This window comes from Falco naumanni, chromosome 8 (assembly GCF_017639655.2).
Source record: "Falco naumanni isolate bFalNau1 chromosome 8, bFalNau1.pat, whole genome shotgun sequence".
Lineage (NCBI taxonomy): Eukaryota > Metazoa > Chordata > Aves > Falconiformes > Falconidae > Falco > Falco naumanni.
The window spans coordinates 42,870,515-42,893,091 of NC_054061.1; the positions used below are offsets into that span (position 1 = coordinate 42,870,515).

General features: G+C 36.6%; 1 protein-coding gene across 1 annotated transcript in view; it reads right to left on the reverse strand.

Moving 5' to 3' along the window:
- Window positions 1-22,577, reverse strand: part of LOC121092833 (sodium channel protein type 1 subunit alpha) — a 103,322-nt gene that overhangs the window by 32,961 nt on the left and 47,784 nt on the right. The window contains exons 8-20 of the mRNA XM_040604435.1: window positions 21,969-22,241; window positions 16,415-16,478; window positions 15,675-15,816; window positions 15,312-15,518; window positions 14,503-14,808; window positions 13,413-13,760; window positions 12,074-12,206; window positions 10,999-11,237; window positions 8,565-8,738; window positions 7,581-7,937; window positions 6,398-6,880; window positions 2,720-2,837; window positions 1,144-1,298 (exon numbers count right to left, since the gene is read on the reverse strand). Of these exons, the coding sequence (XP_040460369.1) occupies window positions 1,144-1,298; window positions 2,720-2,837; window positions 6,398-6,880; window positions 7,581-7,937; window positions 8,565-8,738; window positions 10,999-11,237; window positions 12,074-12,206; window positions 13,413-13,760; window positions 14,503-14,808; window positions 15,312-15,518; window positions 15,675-15,816; window positions 16,415-16,478; window positions 21,969-22,241 (2,999 nt within the window). The remainder of the gene's footprint in view (window positions 1-1,143; window positions 1,299-2,719; window positions 2,838-6,397; window positions 6,881-7,580; window positions 7,938-8,564; window positions 8,739-10,998; window positions 11,238-12,073; window positions 12,207-13,412; window positions 13,761-14,502; window positions 14,809-15,311; window positions 15,519-15,674; window positions 15,817-16,414; window positions 16,479-21,968; window positions 22,242-22,577) is intronic.

A 22,577-nucleotide genomic window follows, 5' to 3' on the forward strand; every position in this document is an offset into this window, starting at 1 on the left:
GTTCACATGTGTGAGATGCTAACATGGTGGGATCTCATCTCAAACATCCTCTAAATACAATGATGGACATTCACCTTTATCAGATCTCTTGCCAGTACTTTTCTCTCGTTTTATTCTTGTCGCTAAAGGTTTTCTCTGTCTCATAGCATGAACCAAAATTCAACAATGTAGACCTGAGTTTTTCGCTATTTTAAGGGTTTCAGGTCATAGGGAAGGTGTCACTTGGTGTTGAGTCAAAGTTGCTTATTTGATGCTTGTGTTGATATTACACCAAATAAAAGCAGAAGAATTCTTAAAGATTTAACCAAAACTAATGATAGGTATAATCATGAACTGTTAACCATTAATGGTATTTTAAAGTATTGGGAGTGGTCTAAAGGGTTTATAATACAATTTTGCAGACAATTTTTTTTATTATTATGTAAGAACTTAGGCAATTTACCAAAGGGCAATTGCATCTACCAGCGTAGTTGCGCAGGGCAAGTAGTTTGCCTCAAAAACTTCAGCTCAGTATGTGCCCAGGCCCACCTTATTTAACAGTTCATCTCCAATTTTTTTATTTTTTGTCATTATATGTATTTGTGAAATAACATATTATTGGTATGTTTTGTTTCTTTTATTGTTATAGATTTATCTTATGGTTGGCTTCTTTTTATTCTGACCTCACATACTTGTTACAGCAGATTCACATTTTTATAGATAACTCTTTGGCCTACACAAGTATGAGTCAGTAGGAGCTGAATTAAAAGCATATAGAATACATTCTTATTCTTAGAAGGCATCATTACAAACAGAAATTTGTAATCTTTCTTGCTGTTCTAGCACCTAACATTTTAAAGACTGTATAAGCTAGCTCTGGCTCTTTGCAAGGTATTGTGAGCTGTTCGTGCCATTACAGTTACTTCCAAAATAATCTTTTTTCACTCTCTAATCAATGATGTCTGATCTATTTTCAACATATTGTTGAGAAAAGACTTTTTCTACTATTCTTTCAAAGGCCCGACTAAAATTTATTTCTGTCATTTGAAGATATGGAATTGTGCACTCTTTCCGGGGGAGAAAATATTTAAATCAATGTTTGAAGAGCCAACTTTTAAGAAGTTTTCTGACAACATTGTGACACACTGTTCATGTTCTACTTACCAGAGCTCCGCTACTGAGGAGAATCATAAAGACAATGAAAGTCTCAAACCAGTTGTGTTCAACAATCTTGAAGCAGGTTTTTCTAAGGTTCCACCACTGCTTTCCTCTCCCTTCTTCTATACTTACTTGACAGCACTTGAATCTTCGTACACAGCCTTTAAAACAGTGTATGCATTGAATGGGGAAAAAACCAAAAAGATTCTGTTGAATTGCATGAATTTTGGTTATGCATTGTGTTAATGATACAATGCTACCTTTGCAGAAACTGTGCTATTTAGTAAAAAACCAATAGATTTTCACCTAGATTCTCCAAATAAAAACAAAATTTAACATTGAGAAAATTAGAATTTGCAATTAAATGAACAAGTAAGAGCGCACACAAAAAGATGAAATCATGGAACATGAAGCCAAATTACAAAATACAGAGTATGAGTAAACCCACACATACTCATCCGAATGTTCAGTAGGTTTATGTACTAAGATATGGGCAAGTGTTATTAAACTGTACTTTCTTTTGTTTGGGATTCTGAATTCAGAGAATGTTGCATTTATTGTGTGAAAAAACCTACGCCTCCTATTTGAGTTCTCAGCTATTCAGTACCAGCTAACTTCTCTAACTTGTGCCCTTAATTTATTAAGCTTTTATGATTTAGCTGCTGACTTGATTTGGTTCTTCCTTTCATTTAAGTAGAAAAATACTAGTAATCAATAATGGTATTTTCCTTGCTAAATCCAAGTCTTTTACAGTACTACTTCTTACTAGCTCAGTGTAAATTTCTAAAGAAATATCTGTTATCATGTCCAGAAATAACCCAACCCCAGCACCGACAGTAGCTTTTGCTTTCCAAACTCTTAATTTAACTCTTGCTTATGGACACCATAAATGGCATTTATATCCTTACATTACTGTTTTAAACTTATTCCTTTCCCTGCCTCCTTCATGTGCAGACATCCATAAGGTTTCTCACAAGAAATGCCTTTGCAAATAAAGTTTATGACCAGATTCTTGTTTCATTGGGTCATGTAAAAGAGACAATAGAAGGAAGCACGAAAGATGAGTGAGTCCACGAGGTGAGACTGTTCTTGCCCCAGGTGGTACACAAAGGCTTTTCCTTCTCTTTTTGCAAATTTGTAGAAGGTTCATTTAGCATTTTGCACAAGATCATCCAGGTGCAAATTTTATTTACCAGTAATGTATACTTTATAAAGCACTTTGATAGATGTCTATGAGGAACAGAATAAAAGTGGTGTGTCATTTTATATCTAAGAGACTGTAACTAAACTCTGAAAGTACAGTTCATGCTAAAATAAAACTTTCAGTAATATATTTTTCTTATTTTAAAATTAATGATAAATTTCTAATAAAATGTTTTTCTAATTGTCTATCTGATATATAGTGTAATTGTAGTATCAGCATCCATATGGTAAATTATGATCTAAAACTGCAGTTGCTAATGATAACGGCTTAAACATTAACAAAAGAGTAATTCAATACATAAATATTAATACTTGGTTTAAATAGGTAATTATTCCATATATCATGAGTAATTATTTTCAATATTTTTGCTCCAAACACCTTCTGTAAAGCAGGCCTCTGGCTCCTGGGCTTCTTCAGGTTCAGCTTCTGGTTGCTCTTCTGCAGGAAGTCCGATATCAACTGTGCTACCTTCAGATGAACTAGATGAATTTAACTTCTGTAAAGGAAAAAAAAAAAAAGGCATCACAAATGCACAATTAATATTTTTAAGACAAACATTACTTGATTTCAGAATAACTAAATAATTCTGCCATGGTATTGAAGTTCTAGTGTTCAACATAAGTAAATTGCTGATAAACATATGTGAACTTTGTACAATCTCTTTGGTTTTCCTTCTGTGTTGCATGGATCCATTAAATAAAAGGTGTATCAGTGATAAATAAGGCTTTAAATACAATTATATTCCAAACTGAAAAATCTGAATGATGATGCTAAGCCTGCAAAGATTTATGCCCACAACTAACCATAAGTGGCAATGATCTCTTGACCTACATAGAAATAATAAATCTGAAATATATATGCAGGAATATATAGTGTCTACTGAAAAAACAAGTAAAAACCTAATGATAACTATATAAATGAGGTGAGAGCTCAGAGGAATGAGGGAAAAAAGCACTGCTCAGCACAGAAAGCTATACTTTAATGGTCAGCAAGTCCAGATTAAAATTGCTGAAAGTCCAGCTCAGAGTGAAGCAGAAGCTGCATGCAGTAAGGCTGAGGAAGCTTAAGGATGGCCCATAAAACAAGAGATCATGTTTTATAACCCAATCAAATTTTCAATAACATGATTAGTATAAAAAGAGGTAAGTGGAAGGTGAGGACCAAATTTTAAAAAACTGAATGGCTAATCCTCATCCTAAAAATTCTAAAAGTGTTGTAACGTGCATCTGGAGCCTGGTTGCAATCTAGCTGGTTGGTATCATGGCTAAAGATCAGGTAAAAATTGTGAAGGAAAGATATTTATGGATGTAGAGGCAAACAAAATAATGGAATAAATGCAATATATGTTCATCAATGCTAGGTTGCAGCTGGCTTTTTGATATTGAGGACAAAAATAAAATAAAATAAAAAAAAAAAAAATCCCCCAAACCCTAACAACAAAACTCTTGCTGAAGCAGTAGCCAGTCTGCTTTTCGGTAACAATTCCAGGACTCATTGATATTGAGTTGCATGGAGCTTAATGAAATCTGTAATATTTTAAGTAGCCAGGTTTTAGTTAATTTAATCTTGCAGTGACTATAGAGGCTGGAAGAACAATGTTTCAGCTTCATCAGGAAAACGGGCTGATGTATCCAGTTTCAGGCTCTGTCAATATTTGTCACATGAACCAATTTAATAGAGGTTTTTTTTCCCAAATTACATTACAGAGTTGCCTCTGATATTTTTACAAAAATATTGTATACTTCTAGTATTCCAATTTTCACAAATCATCCTATGATTTACCACTTTTCAAAATAATTCTTAAAATATTTTTCAGAACTTTTCCTAAGCTTTTTCATTTTTGGAAAAAAAAATATTTCATTTTATTTCTCTATTTTCTTCTAAGAAGCAAATTTTCTATATTATTATTGTCAGCTACTTTTTGCACACTAAAATTAAACTCTCTGAAATTAAGAGCGTAATTTACAATTTTAAGATGATCGTTACTTTGCTAAGGGAGGAAAAAGTACTCAGCTGGAAAACCAACCAAGCAACCAACCAACCCCCCCTGAACCCCCCTACTTTTAGCGCTAACCCAATCAACACAGAAGGATCCTGGCCAGCACTGTAAAACTCCAGGAATGATGCTCATATAAATGAGCTCATAAATGATGCTGATAAAACTCAATATAGCCTGAAGCCAGCTGGAACTCCCCTGTTAGTACCCTCTGGCCTGAGCAGCAGAGAATCCATACAGTCCTTCCTAAGTGGGCTCTCCTCAAAAACAGCTAATGCAAAGGCTCTGCTGTTCTGGTGTTTATAATTTCTTCTCTACAGTCCCTTTTTACTAACAGTCAATACAACTAAGGAGTTGGACTCAAATCCAAAACAGCACTGCTGGATGGATTTTCCATGGAAAACTATGTAATAGAGCTGCTTTTTCACAAGCTTCTGAGGGAATTCAGGAATGTCACAGTACTTACACAGTGGGATAAAAGGTAACCCTGGTCCTACAGGTAGCAGCACATTTACAGAAAGCTTTCCTAAACGAAATCTATTCCCCATTGGGAATAAACCAGCTTGTCACTCCATTTGACTGCCTGCCCTGTAATGGGTTGGAAGACCGGACTAGACTGGACTGGCCAGCACCAGTGCAGTTGGGACAGTAGGCAACAGTCATTTTTCTCCAATGAATCTTTCTTTAAATGTTGTTTTATTTAGAAAATCCTTCCTGCTGGGTCAAGTATGTAATGTGTTCAAACACATTCTTACAACCTTTATTGTGGAAGCGGTTCAGAAACTTGAGTCAAAGTCAAATTATAAGACATTTGGGCTAATATTTGACAGGAAAAAGATATTGATGCTTCAGATATTAATTGGGAAGTGGGAACAACACTGTGTCTGAAACAGATTGCCAAGGGGAGAGGCTGTTTTGTAGAGGTCTCCTTCCTCAGGGGAAGACTGCACTTAGCGTAACACTGGGGTTTTGTTGAGTACATTAGAGGGATTATGCGCACCGAAGTGACAGTAGTACAGAATTCAGCTAGTCTAAAATTAGGTGTCTGAAGTACTGTTAGCTGTACAAAAGTGGCAGGAGAAGATGAGCTGTGCCACAAAGAAATTGGATTGCTACCAGTATGGAAACTAGCTAGTTTAAGGTTGAGGTTCCTTAAGTCAGAAAATTAATTTTGTTAAGCATTTGGAAAGATAATTTTCTGGTATGACTAAAATGTCAACAAACTTAGTCACTAAGGGTGTAGTTGTTTTGAAAATTATGTTATCAAATAAATTGAAATTATTTTGTTAAAATAGCCACAGACAAAAAGTCATGTAGAGGAGCAGCTATAGCCTTAATAAGTTTTTTTTTTTTTAAATACAGTTCTCAACAAGGCTTTATATCTATAGCCTGCTTTGGCATTCCCTCAGCAACATGAGATATTTTTGTCTGTTGATACTATTTCTCAGTTTTAACAACTAAGTGAATTTAAAGTATATGGAAGAGTCTATGGTTAAAACTTATTTTTATGGGAATTTAGGTCTAGGAGAGCTGACAATTTTAAAAACTAAAATAATTCCTGTCTCTAAAGGAAATATTTAAATTATCTTTATGTTTTCTCATCTATAACTGCTCACAAAAAAAACCCATAGAGGGGATTTTTTGAGTGGCAGAGAGAAGATGTGTGACACTCCTCATGGAACCCTTGTTACACGAGGCAAACAAAAGTTTCTGGTGTAATAAGGCTAGAGCTAAGGCACTGCCCAGCCCAGCCATTTGTTGCAACTACCATATGGACCATAAACAGTTCTTACAAATTAGTTTGGTCTCCCATTGCCTGGCATCTTATCTCCTCTTGGAGACTGTAAATTTTAACCCTTTCTCACACTTTTGTTCATCAAGAATTCAACCCTTTTTCACACACTCATTTATGCCCATGTACAAATAAGTGTCAAATTAACAAATGATCAAGATCCAATACATTGGATATGACACCCACCCCTCACCCCCTACCCCACTCCCCCATGCCCCAAATAAAAGCCTTGAAAGATCAGAAAGAAATGCACAAAATATCTAAATACCTCTTTGCTTTCTTCCAGGTCTGATTCACTACTAAATTCCTCTGTGTTTAGATTTTCAAAGTCGGATTCACCCACAGCAATGGGCACTGTCACAGTGAGGCTTGGGTTGTTTATGAAGGACATGTAATCGCTTTCGTCAATGATGTATTTTTCTACACTGCTACCTGTGCCTATGCCACTAGTTGTTCCATTAACATCTTTAATATAGTCATGGTCCTTGCTTAGTTCCACGGTTGTATGGTTGGAAATACAGCTATTTTTGTTGTTCAAATCATCAAGCGGTTTGATTTCATCTAAAGCTTTTTGTTTTTTAACAAAGGCTTTTTGGATGAATTCACGTGCTTTTCTTTTCACATAATCTATGCCCTTCTGCATTCTTGCTACAGCAATTTGGAGATTATTCATTTCATTGTCATCATCTGTCACGGCAAGGTTGTCTGCACTAAATGAGCTCAAGAGCAAGGCCAAAAATAGGTTCAATACCTGCAGAAAGATAAAAAAAGGATGTTCCAGACTTCATCTAAACAAAGAGAATTTATTTTATTAAAAACTGTCATATTAGTGACATTGAAGACTGAAACCCCAATAATTTACCACAATCAAAGAAAAGCACGTTCAAAACTTTTTCTCCTCAACATAAGAAACCTGAGCTTTTTAAATTTTGCTTAGGTCCTGTTTACTATTCAAAAATATTCCTGCAACTGACTAATACCTGTAAACGTATCTTAAAATCCCCAGAGTATATAAGTATTTTGGTGCCAAATATTATAATCTAAAAATGATTTGCTATTCAGCATCATTAAAAGGTTTAATTTATCCCATCACACAGCAGAAATTAGATTATTTAGGTGACTAATCATACAGGATAAATAATAAAAAACCCCACAGCAAATGGTTTATGAAGAGCCCATAAACTAAAATTATTTGAAGCACAAAATGTTCACAAAGAGCCAAAAGACAAATTAAGAATGTGACTAAGTGCTCACTCTAACATCCTTTGGATTTTGATATTGCAGAATACTTTGTTATCAATCCAAAAAAGCTCTTAAGCTTAACTTTAAGCATTGCTTGAAACCACCTGCTTAAGTGCTTTGTTGAAGCAGAGCCAGAACACTTAGTTCGCTTCAGGATGGAGCCCACTCTGTTGCCAAATAATTTTTTTGCTAACGCGTTGATTACATACCACAAGGTTTCCAATCACCATGACCATCATGAAGACAGTAAGGCACATGGCTTGGCCTGCGACCTGCATGCAGTCCCACATCGTTTCTATCCATTCTCCACACAGCACTCGAAATACAATCAGGAAAGAGTGGAAAAAGTCTTGCATGTGCCAGCGTGGAAGCACACAGTCACTTGCAATTTTGCAGACACATTCCTTGTAGTTTTTCCCAAACAGCTGCATCCCAACCACAGCAAAAATGAACACAATGATGGCCAGCACCAGGGTCAGATTCCCCAGAGCCCCCACTGAGTTGCCAATAATTTTTATCAGCATATTTAGCGTTGGCCAAGATTTTGCCAATTTGAAAACTCGTAACTGGAAGAAAAGAAAAATGCTGTTAGGACAACTAGTAAAAAAGACACAAAGGTATTTTAAAGTTAATTTGTGGAAGGAAGGATATTACTGCAAAATAAGCCCTGAGTATCACTGTTCAGTGGGTATCCTCTTGTCTAAAAGCATGAAGATGGAAGGTTCAGTCAACAAAGTATTGTGAAGTTAGAGCTTGATATCCTCATAGCACAGATTTTACTGGAGGCCAAAGAAGCTACTGGTCATATTAGATGGAATTTAAAATCTAGGGTTCATCTGTTAAAATCATCTGGGCCATTTTTCTACTGGTATTTGGGCAGATCTATTCCAATGATGCCAATCAGAGCATGATACCACTAGTGAGCCAGCTTGTTTCTACATAGCAGGATGTTTCAAGTGTGTATATACAATAAACACATTGGAAATGGGCCCAGTGCACCCACTGCTATCTATTTGTCTGGATCTCTATCAATTCCCATTGAAGACAGTAAGATACCACAAGTAATAAGGATTTGTACTAATGAGATATCAGGATCAGTATCATGGCAAATATCAAGCAAATTTTTAAGGGAAAAATATGTATTATTTTAATGAAGCCCCATTGAAAAATCAGTGCAATTGATGTAAATTTACCAGTCTGAATGATCGAAGAACTGAGAGTCCTTCCACATCTTGAAGACCAAGCTCCACCAAGCTAAGAGTTACAATAAAACCGTCAAAAATATTCCAGCCTTCCTGAAAATAGTAGTAAGGATCCATTGCAATTATCTTGAGAAACATTTCTGCTGTGAAGATTCCAGTGAAGACCTGAATTCAAAATGCAGCTTGTTATTTCATTGTGAAATACATTACGGATTTAGCGATTGTCTAGATTTTTAATTCAAGCTGCATATCTGCAATGTCTTATCCAAACCTGATACTTAAAAATGGTTCAGTGTACTGTAGTAATTCATCATACCCACCTTCCCTTAACAAGTGCCATACAAACCAAGTAATTTTTTTCAATTAATTACATTTTATACTAAAGACATTACATAAACTTCTGTTTTATAACATTCATAATACAATTTCAACTCTATGAGCATCTGGACTTTCTCATGTACTGTACAAACAATAGCCCAGATTTGATTTTCACAACATAAACCAGAATGCTTTCCAAGAAGTTACATGGTATAACATCTTTCTTGGTATGTTAATTACCATACAAAGCAGCATCAATGAGGCCAAATCTAAGACTCTGGAGAGGCAGCTCTTTTGCTGGTATAACCTGCCATAATCCCATTGAGTTCAACAGGGATACGATTATTTATACCGGATGGGGATCAACTGAGATACACCAGCTTGCTGAAATTGAGGAACTTCTACATGGGTGTTGCCAGGAAGTTCAGTGAAGCTATCACTTTGTTGTCACGAGTAAGCATTTAAGAATGCATTTTAAACATCAGGTTGCTGTTGATGGTTTCTCATCGTGGTATGCTATGCTGAATGAAGCAGGAATCATATTTAGGAGCCACCAAGGTAGTGGCCCTGAGTAGCTTTGAGAGAAGTCTTAGGAGAATTTCTTGTAAGATAGGAATGTACTAAAGTCACCCTTTAAGGCTGCCTGAGCCCTAGTCTGAAATGTTCTTTTTTTTTGGTTTCGTAAACCCATTTTCAAGCAAGCTCAACACAAAATGGGGCAGATAAAGAGAATGATCTAGCTGGGATAATCAGGAGATGGACAAGAAGAGTCCTGGCCTTGCTTAGATTTTATTACAGCCTTATAATACATTCCAGATAGAAACATTGAAGAGGGAATGGTTACTATTTTTTAAGCTACAGGATTGGAACCACTGAGGAAGAGGTAGGAATGAATAAATACAGTTTGAAATGCTGACTTAGGTTCCTAATGATCAGGACAGTGAGGTTCTCAAAAAGCTTTCAAGTGGAACTACTGCAGCAGGTGAACCCTGAAAGCCTCTATATTGCAAAGGGGTTTATGTCAGGAAGACATAAGACTGGGAAAGTGTGGTGCTTATAGCCAGATTCTCTTGCACTCTCTTTGCAGTCAGATGTACACCAAGATTTATACGGCATTTTCTTGGTTGGAAAACAAACAATAAAATGCTACAAGATTTTACATTTTTACTAGGAAATGCAGATTCAGAGTGTCCCTTATTTCAAGTATATGAAAACTAGCTATGCATTTATGTATTCATTTTCCCTTCTAAGTCCTGTAGTTATTCACATGATCTGAGATATTTTTTATCCATTACAAAACAAGGATTATTAAAAAACCCATTATAAGAAATCAATTCTTAAAATAAGAGACAAAGTAGGACTGCAGCTACAGATACTTCTATGTGATCAAACCTGTCATCTCAGAAGCATCAGAGCTACAAAAAATTAACTCCTGAATTCTTTAATAATTCATCTTTTTGAAGTAGAAGGCAGAAAATGTAGTTGACAACATGAGGAGAAGAGATCTTACTAATTATATGATGATAAAAAGTATAAAAAAATATAAGAGGAAAAAATACTGCAGGATATTTTTCATAGTTTTACATAAAGCATATGAATAAAACAATCCACATATCCACATAATAAGTCTTTTACAGAAGAAAATTCTAGAAATGCTTTTAAATGGCTCTTTTAGCTATTGTAAATGTGCTCAGGAAACAGAGCAATTAAAAACACATTCATAATTTAAAGATTTGTATTGTATTGATTGAAAAATTTACACTATGTTTATTTGCAGCGTCTTTTCATGGAAGTACTGCACTTCCTGGTTTAGTAGTGAGACAAATCAACTTCTGTTTAATATGGACCTTAGTTAATGTAGCCATTTTTAATTTTTTTTTGTAGCTTTGCAGAACACTGCAATATATGGATTTTACAGTATCCTAAGTTAGAGGTAGGGTTGACAGTGAAATGTCCAAAAATGTTCTGGTAGTCATATCTGGAGGCCAAATCTACTTTCTAAAGAGTAAAAAAAAAAAAAAAAAAAAAAGCAGCTGTTAAAAGTTCTTTCAGTCATTTCAGACATATTTCCTTCCAAATCATGAACATAAAAATCCAACAGACTTACTAGGTTTCCAACTGAAAGTACATTATTGAATTCTTCGGTCATTGGATAATGTTCCATAGCCATAAAGAGTGTATTCAAAACAATGCAAATTGTAATAGCCAGGTCAACAAATGGGTCCATTACCACTAAGTTGACGATATGTTTTACTTTTAACCAATGCGGACTGCAGTCCCAGATCAAGAAAATATTTGCAAATTTATACCAACATGGTGGGCATTTCTGTCTTGATTCTTCAAGTTCTGTGGGAAAAGAAATTCATACAGGTAACTATGTGATTACTCTAAGATTCCTCAGTCCTATACGAATTGTACTAGTCAAGCTGTCAGAATGTACTGGTACTGATTAACCTCCAATAAGTACCTTTTTATATGGCTTATCAAGAAAGTATTTAAAAATTCCTATCAAATATATTCATTTTATTCAAAGCTTACCTATCAAGCACAATTTCTTTTTATTCCAATCACTATACTGATCAGTATCAATTTATGCATTGATTTGTATTAAGAATTTAATTTCTCCTTAATTACACTTCAGCCTGTTCCTCCTACTTACTGTTCTATTATGTAAATATTTTTATTTTGAAATTTGTGGTCTTTAGGTGAAAAATTCCAATATGATTTTCATTCCTAGTTCAAGAAAAAAACATTTCTTTCACCTGGAATAGCACTTCAAAACGTAACTAAATAAATGTAACTGCTAAAAACACATATACATTTGAACAATAGTTGTATATACTTGGAAATGTTCAGTGGCCTTTTTGTGTCCGATGTTGTGTCCAATAATATGTTTTTAATTACTATGCATAAGCATCCGCTCAGTTAGGACCACCAAACCATCATAACTGTAGTCCTGATGACCACATGATGTAGATGGTGGCAAAACGAGATAGAAATGCTTATTCATGTAATAACTTTAATGAATAAAGAGGTTTGAGTTTACTGATAACTATGTGTTGATTTGTGGGACAGTTTCTGTTAATGAAGCTATTTGAAATCAGTTTTTAAGTTTCAACTCAAATTTTCAGAAGTCCATCGGAAAAGCAGATATTAAATATTAAGCTATGCATAGCACACACCTTCCACAGTGTTTGTGAGGATGCTAGCAATACTCATGGCTCTTTCCCTTAAAGCTGGATCTTCCAGGTAGTCCATAGAAACGTGAAAAGAGCTCGATATTCTCTTCTTCATTTCTGTTTCTGTAGTGGTACCCTACATGGAGAACAACAATAGGTAAGACCATGTTGGAGAAATAAGATAAGCAAGTACTATATAGGAGCCTGTTATTAGTGTCTTAGATTGGATACGTGCTTCGTGCACTTCAATTTTTATCATGTCGGACTTTTATTACTTTTTAGTATCTTTTAAATAATTTTTAAAAGGTATGAGGCAAGTTACCTTACTGTTCAAGACTGAGAGAGACTTTATATACTTAACTTTTGCATTTCTTTCCTTCAAGCCATGAAAAATGATTTAAGCAAATGGAAAAGGACTGGGTTCAAAATATTGTATAAAATTTTTGCAAACTGTAATTTGCCTTGTTCCTGTTGACAAAATATTCTGGGTTTTGTAACAAAACAGTCTTTTCCCCTAGGCAAACTGTAGCAAGTAAGAAAAGTCTGACTTCCTCATGCTTCCTCATGCTAGTATTCTTTAGTAATGTGAGTAGACAACTTTGAACTAAGCAAGAAATTTTTTTGAGACACCTTCTCTTACCTTGTATGTGGTAAGAGAATAGCAGCAATATGTGCTGCACATATGTTCACACAGGCATTTGTATTTTTGGAAGTATGTGTTGAAATGTGAACTTCCAATGAACTATTTGTTATCTACACTGCAGAACTCCACCATCAATGATGGAAAATATATAGGAATGAGAAATAAAATATAGTAAAGAATTGCTTACATTTTTAACAGGGTTGATAAGGAAGAATGTTATCAAAATTAACTACTAATGCTAATTTTGATAAAGTGGTAACAGCAGCATCATATTGATTGCGGTTATAAAACATTTTTGTATACTATTTTCAATTGTATAGTAACTATGATTTTGCAGACCATAGCCAGATGGACCTTTAGATCAGCAAAAGCAAAGTATAGCACAGTAATACAGTAAAGCAAAGTGGTTTTATGAATGTGTAAGTTAGTTAATATTTTATTGCTTGGAAACTGCAAATTCCATGTTTATTATGAGAATACTTGTAAGTAAATGCTTAGGTTGCAAACCTATCTTAACTGTTCTATTTATTAAAGATTTTACAAGATGCAGGAGCATTCACAGCTTGACCAACCAGGAAGCATTGCCAAGGGTTCCATTCTGTAGAAAACACTGGCTGGTGCAGTAAGAAAAGGCCACGATGCCTAAGCTATTTAAAACTTTCTTACATTGTCATCAGTAGCTGGTTTATCTATTATCACCTCTGGCAGAAGCTGTCCAACAGGCGATGTAGGAACAGATGGGCCACCAACCAGGGAAACCACCCCATTGCAATCCACAGTGCTGTGCATCTTCCCATTCACTGGAAACACTGCCAGCATCCTGGATGACCTACTGGCCTGACTAATGTTACTGTTGCGCCGTTCACCGTGTCTGCGTGGCACAAAGAGAGAATCTCTTCTGCTATCGTTGTCTTCAAAAGTGCTGTGCTCATCATCAGCAAAGTCATTTTCTGATCCTATATCCTTTGCTCTACCTCTGAAGCTGAAAAGACTTGTTCTGCTGTTGCGCCTTGGGGAAAACAGGGAGCCTCGAATGCTCAGCAAAGACTGCAAGCAAAGAGAATTTCTGATTATTACCTGAAAACTGCAAACTTAACATAGTTATTAGGATAGCATAGGGTTTGTTATTTGGTTGTTGTTTTTTTTTTTTTTCTTAAATGAGAGTAACCATTTTCCCCAGAAGATGTGCTGCCGTGAAATTTTTGTATGTATTTCAATATTTTGCAGATAGAAGTACCACTGTTCATGGATTCTTCAGACTAAACCAATTTTTAGCTCCTTTCTCCTGATGTTAGAGTTGCTGAGTACAGTAGTTGTGCAATACCCATAAAGAAAAAAAGGGAGTCTATACATGCACATTTGTTCATGTATGCAGCATCCTGCCATATTGAACCAACCTCCAAACGTCTTGGAAGCAGGAGGAAAATATGAGACTACCATAATGGAACGATACTGTAGTACTTTCATAAGTCTAGATAATATATAATCACTCTAAAAACCCCTCACAGAATCAGAGAATATTTTAATATGATTTTTAAACAATCTTATTACAAGAATAGAGATATAAGGTTACATGTAATTCTAAGTATTTTTTTACAAGACAATCTAGCAGCTGCAGCCTTTTCTCTCAAGCACTAGCAACGATAATGAAGTCTAATGAAAATCTCAGTTATTCTGTTATTCAGTTAATCAGTAGGGTCATTACCGTACCAGGAAGACTAAAGAAGTTTTGTAACAGCCTATGATGCTTTAAATGTATGCTTCTACTAAAACCAGCTATTTGCAGTACCTGATGTGGAGAAGAATACTTCTTTTCGTATGTCAGTCTATTGCCTTCGATAGATAACCGGAAACCTTTCCTTCTGATGCTGTCTTCTGATTCAGACTTGTGAAATTCATCTTCATCTTTTTCTTCTCCTCCAGACTGTTCTTTCTGTTTTCTTTTTTTCCTCCTATTTCTCCTCTCTTTTGCACTCTTTGAGCTCAATTTTGATGCCTCTGAGGAACTTTCTGAGAGCCCTCCTGGTTCTCCCCCAGCACTGGGCTCCCTGGACTCTGCGGATGCTGTTACTGCTGCTGCTGCCACCGCTGCTGCCTGCCATGACGCAGAATGAATTTGTGTCACTGAGAAAACCATGATATTGTATTTTTGTTTCTTTTTAAAATTTGCTTATATATAATTTCTAGTCCAAACACCCTGAATCTCAACACTTCCCAGAGGACATCCTCTCCCTAGTTTTTTTCTTAATTACTCTGCTGACTCCAGACAGGTGTTGGTCATAGCCTTCTTCCATCTTTCATGAGTAGTTTTTAAATGCAAAAGTCTATTAGACTATATTAATTACACTAGTCTAAGAAAAACATAATGAATAATGTATACCCCATTTTGAATATTCATTCATGATTATGGCTGGATCACTCACAGTACAATGATGTAGTGCAGAATAGAAAATCTCTGAGCTAGCTCTGTTGTTCAAAGCCCAACAGGGTGTTTCATATATATATAAAACTATAACTCCAAATTCAGAAATCAGAGGGTGAATATCTCTAGTAAAATTACTTCCATACACTTCTGCATTGCTACATCATAAATTATACCTGAGCTGCTTCTTGTTGCTTCTTCAGTTGTTCCAGCATCTGTTGAAATTCTGCCTCTTTCTGTTCTGCTTCTTCCATGGTTGCTTGATTCTGTTCTTCATAGGCCATGGCAACCACAGCCAGGATCAAGTTGATCAGGTAGAAAGAACCCAGAAAAATCACCAGAACAAAAAATATCATGTATGTTTTCCCAGCAGCACGCAGTGTCTGGAAATAAGAACACATTTATATAAGCAAGAATGGGTTAACAAAAGTTCTGGTTTTCATATTGCTATATTAAAATAATACAAGAAAATTGATTCTAGGCCTCTTGCACTATTGGTACAAATATACTTAGTCTATTTCACATTCAAAAAGTCTCACCAATTGATAAAGGTTTTCCCAGAAGTCTTGAGTCATCAAGCGAAACAGTGACAAGAAAGCCCAGCTGAAGGTGTCAAAACTTGTGTAGCCATAGTTGGGGTTTCTACCAGCTTTCACACATGTATATCCTTCTGGGCACTGCCTACAAAGACAAACTGGGCGTTACCTTTTATAGCTATTTTAATATTATCACCTGGAATGTCCAGGAGATGATTAGGATTAAAAAGAAGATTTTTCTTTAGTTCATCAGACAAGAACTAATAGCAGTTGTGATTTTTAATAGAAAATTATTTTGAAGGACACTAGAAAAATTAAGCAGGAAAGGCACATAAAAATCAGTATCAAAAGTTTAATCTAAGCTTCTAAAACATAACATTCCAAATATTTTTTTTAATTATTAATGTTGTAACATTAATGTAAAGTCAGTGTTATCTGCTGTTAGTACTCATATGTGCAGCTGGAACTGCAATATAACATGTTTTCCAGCTGCTGTATTTGTTAATTCTAATCCAGGCAAGAGCTACACAAAAGCTACAAAATACCAAATTATTGTTTCATTTATTCAACCAATCCACCGAGCTCTGATCAGGAACCCAAATCCTCAGTTCAGTTTAAAATCCTAGTATTTCTTATGTGAAATTAAGTGGTCAATCAAAATACAGCCCTCTTCCAACTGCACACCTAAAGAATGTGGATCTAATTTGTACATGGTGCAATAATACAATGAAATCTGGTCTTACCCAGCATCAGAACTATTTCCACAAAGCAGAGCATCATTTTGCCCTTCCAGAAAATAAAAATGACCTGTTTAGGAAAGAATTTTTTTTTTTAAATTACAAAATTCGGAATATGAAAGTTTTCTTACAGCTCTATAAAATAAACAGTCTTGCTCTAAACATGTTAAGCTGATTTTAAATGCAATGTTAAATAAGCAGTATTATTTTTTCAACAGGACCGTAACTTTAGAGTAAATGACAATTGCAGCAAGTGCTATCACTCATAGCACTTACAGTTGAAATACCAAAATGTACCAAAATTCCTGTCAAATGCTGCTGTATGTAGACAAATGTGCAATTCTCCCCTCAGTCTGATCACTGCACTAAAATCACACTTTGTGAAATTACATTGTACAGTTATTTATTATAATAATTTAATTCTGAGAAAAATGTACTGATAATTTATTTCAAACTTTCTGAGCAGTATTGCCGAAGGTTCTAGTTTGTCACAGACACTTGTGACAGTTATCTGATATGTGAGCTCTGCAAAAAGCCACCCAGCTGCCAATGGCTCTGTTACAGGTACACACACACAGCAATTAGCCCGCCGATTGGTATGAAGCCCCCAGTAAACATCTAAATTTAACTCAGAATTACTGCAGCAGCCACTGACTTGTCTAGCTAGGATTTTAGGAGTATATGATGAAATTATTGATCACCTCAGGGAAGAAAAATTGGGTAAGTTCCACCAAATCGTCTTGTAGCCAACCATCCCATGATCTGGTATATTAATCCTGTATTTAAAGGACATTTTAGATGGTCTGAACAACAAAGACATTGACTTGTCTATTCTTAGAAGAATAAAGAGATGATGTGCAAAACATTGTGCTTATTAAGATTCCCTTTGACCATATGCTTGAGGAGTGCTTTTCTTTTTCCCCTCAAAGCAGATGCCTACGGCTGCTAAGCTCTTGGTTTTCGAAGAATTATCCTTCCTCCTCTAGTAAGTATTTCCCATTTGGCCACAGGGTTAAGGATGCAATTTATACAGATCCAGACCATGTAGCGCAGTGTCCCGTTCCTGATGGACACCAAAAGCATTGCCTTGGGACATCTGTAAGGAGAAGGCAGGGACATGGTGATACCACCCTGAGCGCCTCCCCAGCTTCAGAGTTATGGTGGTACATTTTTGCTCCCTGAAAAGATTTAAACCCTGCACTGGATTTCTTTTCCATTGAAATGGCCTGTTAGGTTCCCTTAAAACGATCTCATGTGAAATGTTAGCAGCCCAGCTGAGCTCTGAGTTCGAACTTGGCTGTGGCTGTGCTAGCTGCCCTGCCCAAGCAGGGTGACTACAGCAGCTGACAAACCCCGAGTCTGAGGAGTTGGCACAAGCTACTGGCTCAGCACATTGACTTGCTGCAGGAGGGAGACGGTACCCCAGCCAGCACCTCTCCATCCTGCGAGCAAAATTCACCATTTGGAAAAGTTAGGTTTTAAGCTGCATGTAGACCTTGTTCTGACACTCTGTGAAGGACTCCGTTTCAGTGTCTCATGGCACACCTGCATCTTACAGGGTACAATTCTCTGTGCCCTGCAAAGTGCACGACCCTATGTGTGGCTGCTGTCGTTCTGGGCTGGTGTGCATTGCAGAGATGCACTGTGCTGAAACACAGCTGTAAATAGTAAAGCTAGCTGATGTGATGCTGACCACAGCTGACCCTTATGAAGCAAATCTTACTCTGCATTATGTCAGCTAATCATGGCTAAAACGTGCTGGAACATAACAGCTGGTTGGAAATAATGCAAATCTGACTTGATATAGTTTACATGGAGCAGTCAGTCATGATCAGCACTGCATCTGCTGCATCTGCTGAGCTGAATGGCTCAAAGAAACTGCATTCAAGGTCTGTGGTTCAGACAAGATGTGCCCTGTAAGCATGCTGTACTTGCCAGCTCCACAGGAAACAATAGCTACCCTGGCTTTCTCTGAGTGCACTGATACAAATGTGACAAGTGCTCAAAATATTATCATGATAGGAAAAATTCTATAACACAAGCTGAGCAGTATAAGCATATGTCCCTAACTAGATGCAAAGATCTGAATTGTATTTTACCAAAGTAATGGGAAAAGTCCCTTGCTACACCAAAGGTATATATTTGGTTCCCCTTTATTTCATTGGGAAATGGGAAAAAAATCCCTGTTGGTGAGCACTGCACTTCAAGGGAATTTACAGTTGTTTGGGTAAACCTAGGGTAATGACTGAGAATAACAGTTATTTCACAAAATAGATTGTGAGGCATTATTTCCTAGAAAAAAATTGCTTATGGGAAGCTTGATAAGATAAACTTAAACTTATCTAGTGTTAAGTTTATCAGATTTGCTATCTTGCAAAAAAGAAAAAGGAAAAAAACCTGTGCTTGACTCACTAATGCCAGGAGTGCTTACATAAAGTCTCTCTAAATGGTATTTCCAAAAATCAGCTCAGTGGCAAAATTAGGCCTTACATGCCTTTTTTGCATAGTATACACAACTACTGGCATAACAACTTCCATAATTCCTACAAAAGACAGTGCCATTGCACTGCTCTGAGCTCCAGGTAGGTCCTTTCTTACTGCCCTGCAACACAGCTGGTTTAAGAACGTTTCTGTATCCTGTCTGCCCACCTGCAAAAAGAAAGCAGGAAGCTGTAAGAAGATAATTTTTCTCTTTGAAACTGCTGGTAAGCAAGGACAAGCTTATTAACTTCATAAAAAGTCTCATAAATTCCATAATACGTACGAAATCCTGTGTAAATACACCAGAGGTTCAAGTAGCCATTCAATAAAGTACTTTATGCAACTAATTAAATTCAGCTTTGTTTTTTAGGGGGCTTCAGGTCTTCTTTAAATCAAATTAAATCAGAGTTTGAGCTTACAGAGTCTTTGTTAAACAAGCCAGGAAACTAGGTTTGACCTTGAAGTCTACTTCTTCATTAGGAGGCTTTGCTTAGACTTTGTTATACCCTGTGGCATGGGATCTCCATGAATTCACACATTCAAGTAAAGTGAGTTTCACAAAAAGATTGCATTTTGATTTAAGAAATTTGGATGAAAATCCATCATAGTCATTGATCAGCTGTGTGATCACAGTTAGAAGCTGTCTTCTATTTGAAATTTGTCTGGCTTTGACTTGCAGCTATTGAACCTGCTATATCTTTGCCTGCTAGATCAAAGATATGTCTGTGATGAAATTTCTGTTCCCCATGAGATTTTTCTCAACTGTGATCAAATCACCCCTTAAACCTTCTCTTTGATATGCTAAGTAGGTTGAGCTCCTGGTCTATCTTGGTATAAAGCATGTTTTCCACCCCTTTAATCATTCTGCTCTTTTCTGAACATCCTCCGATTTTTCAACGTTCTGTCTAAATTGAACTTTATATAGTATTCCAGTAGCAACTGCAGCAGTGCTAAATACAGGGGTAATACTGCCTTCCTGGTCAATAATTTATTTATGTGGACAGGATACTATTTAGCTTTTTGGCTGCAGAGTTTTAGCCTTCATTTGCAAGAGTCCTGGCTGCTCCACAGTGCCTTAGCCTCTCTATTGCTAACAGCTTTCCAATTGCATTTTTATACCCTGCCTCCCCGTTGCAGCTCTGCAACCTTTCACTTAAGCTGCCGTGGCAGTGTTTTGCAGAGCCTCTTGTGGCACCGTTTTTCCTTTGTTCTCATGCTGTTTTTCATCTTGCTTTTATTCTCATGACACTACCCCTGCAAACACATTATTGTTGCAGCAGGTACTCAGCAATTATCTCTGGTGTGAGACTCACCCCTTTCTCCCTCCTTTTTCCACCTGCTTGTTTGTAGGTTTTGGTTCATATGAGGTCACCTAATAACATGCATGTATAAGCTTAAAAAACAACCAGCTATGCAGCACCCACCCTGATCAAAGTGCGTTCCAATTAGTGCTAATAGCACTGTAAGCAGGAACAACCCGTAGGGATTTTGAGGAGATGCTAATGAAAAACATGTGATTGCTATAGGAAAAGTATTATGGAGTGATCAGTGCTGCACTGGAAAGGATGCCCAGGGGAGGAGACTCATTTGCGGACCCACCACTTCTCTTTGCTGCAGCCGGCCACTGTGGTCAGTTTCCCTTTTCCCCTTCCCTTTTCTTTCTCTCCCTCCCCTTTAGTTCTTTTCCTCAAAAAATCACTTTCACTGTTAGAGATGATGTGTGCCATCAGCTACAGTCTATGCACGTGAATCTGTCTCAACATGAATTGTGCAACACTGATTTTTAAGACAGGGAGTTTAGGTTTGCAACCTCACATTTAACTGTATTGAAATGCATTTCTTTATCTTCATTTTGCCAGACTGCCCTGTATCAGCAAAACTGGTTGGAAAATTATGCTTTGGGAAATTATCAAAGTGGAAAGATGCACCAAAACAACTTCTGAAGAGGTTTGTCTGAGATTGCTGCTGTTCAAGGTTTTAACTAATCTAGATGATAGAAGAAAGCTCATCAAATTTGCAAATGATACTGATCTGATAAGAATGGTGGTGAGTTTGAAGAAAGAATTACAATTTAAAAGATCCAGAAAAGTTGGAGACATGGTCTGAAAAAATAGGATGCTGTTCAGGCTGGAACAATGAACTGTGCAAATAAAAAGTGGAAACTCGATGAGGTAAAAGTCTGTAAAAGACTGGGGAGCAGGCAGACCACAAGCTGAACAGGATTTAATGATACAATCGTAAACAATGGCAAGCCCTAGCCTAGGACATATAAACCAGAAGTGTAAGTTACTAATGCTACCACATAACCCTTCTCTACTTAGTACACCCCATGTGGAGGAGAAATGCCTAGGTGTGGGTACCACACTTTAGGAAGGATGTTTATGGACAAGAAAGGTTCCAAATGAGAAATCACGGTCTAGGAAATAAATTGTAGGAGAAAAAGGTTAATGATCTGGGTTACTTAGCTTACAAAAAGAAGACTGAAAGAGGAGAGAACAGGGCATGGCAACATATGAATAGTCTCTAAATACCTCAGACACAGTGATTAATGACAGGGAATAATTTGGTTTTGATACCTGTGGTGAAATTGATAAGAACAATGAGCTTAAATTACAGCAGGAAAAACTTGTTACACTTTAAAAAATAATATCTTTCTAATAATGACAGTGAAGCACCAGAATGGATAGATGATAAGAACACTGAGGACTCCATCACTGAATGTCAGAAATCTCTGTCACCTGTCCGAAATGACACAGCAGTCTGTTGCTAATGTTGCTTTGGAATATCGGAACAGAAAATGTTTAAGATTATTTAAGTAATTTTAAGAACTCCTTTGGACCTCTTTCTGTCTCAAGGACGATGTGGGTTTGGCAGAGGCAGCCAAGAGCGAGCTGTATCAAGTAGCAAGACCATGTTTCTTGTTCCCTCTTCTACGCCAGCCTTTGGAGCAGATCTACGTGAGACAGAAAACACTTCTCCTGCTCTGTCTTAACTAATGTATCATGTCTTCCCCTTCTCATTTCTAATAACTGGGTCAGCCAGAAATCACTTCAGTAAGAATTATGCTGACAATACTTACTTTCATCTTCAATGTACCCCTTCCAGTCAAATGGAGCCACTGTTGAATTAACTAATGTACCATTTTCACCTATGGTGCTGTTTAGCTGGGAAGTAATATTTGTTTCCAAAGTAAAATTGTCTGGAGGCCACTGCAGGCATTTATTCCTCAAGTTGCCCATGAACAGCTGCAGCCCTATTAGTGCAAATACACTCAGACAAAACACAGTCAGGATCATTACGTCCGAGAGCTTCTTCACAGACTGAATTAGGGCTCCCACAATAGTCTTCAAGCCTGCAAATGCAAAGGGATTTTTATTCTGACGTCCAAAACTTTTTTTAAACATAAAAATGACAGTGTCTTCCACTAAAGTTATAGATTTCATGCAGAAGCCCAAATAAATGATTATAATGTCTGTGAAATAACATTTTTGTGAAGAGCTTTTTCACTTGTGAAAATGAATAAATAGCTGAAATTTATGTTCATTTGAAACCGTGAATGGAATGAGTTGCAGATATATTTCAAAACACTTGTTTTAATGCTAAAACAAGTGACTTTTTTATTCATGCTGTACATGAATCTCACATAAAAGTCTTCTTTCTTTTGATTTGTCAGTACCTCTTGCCCCAA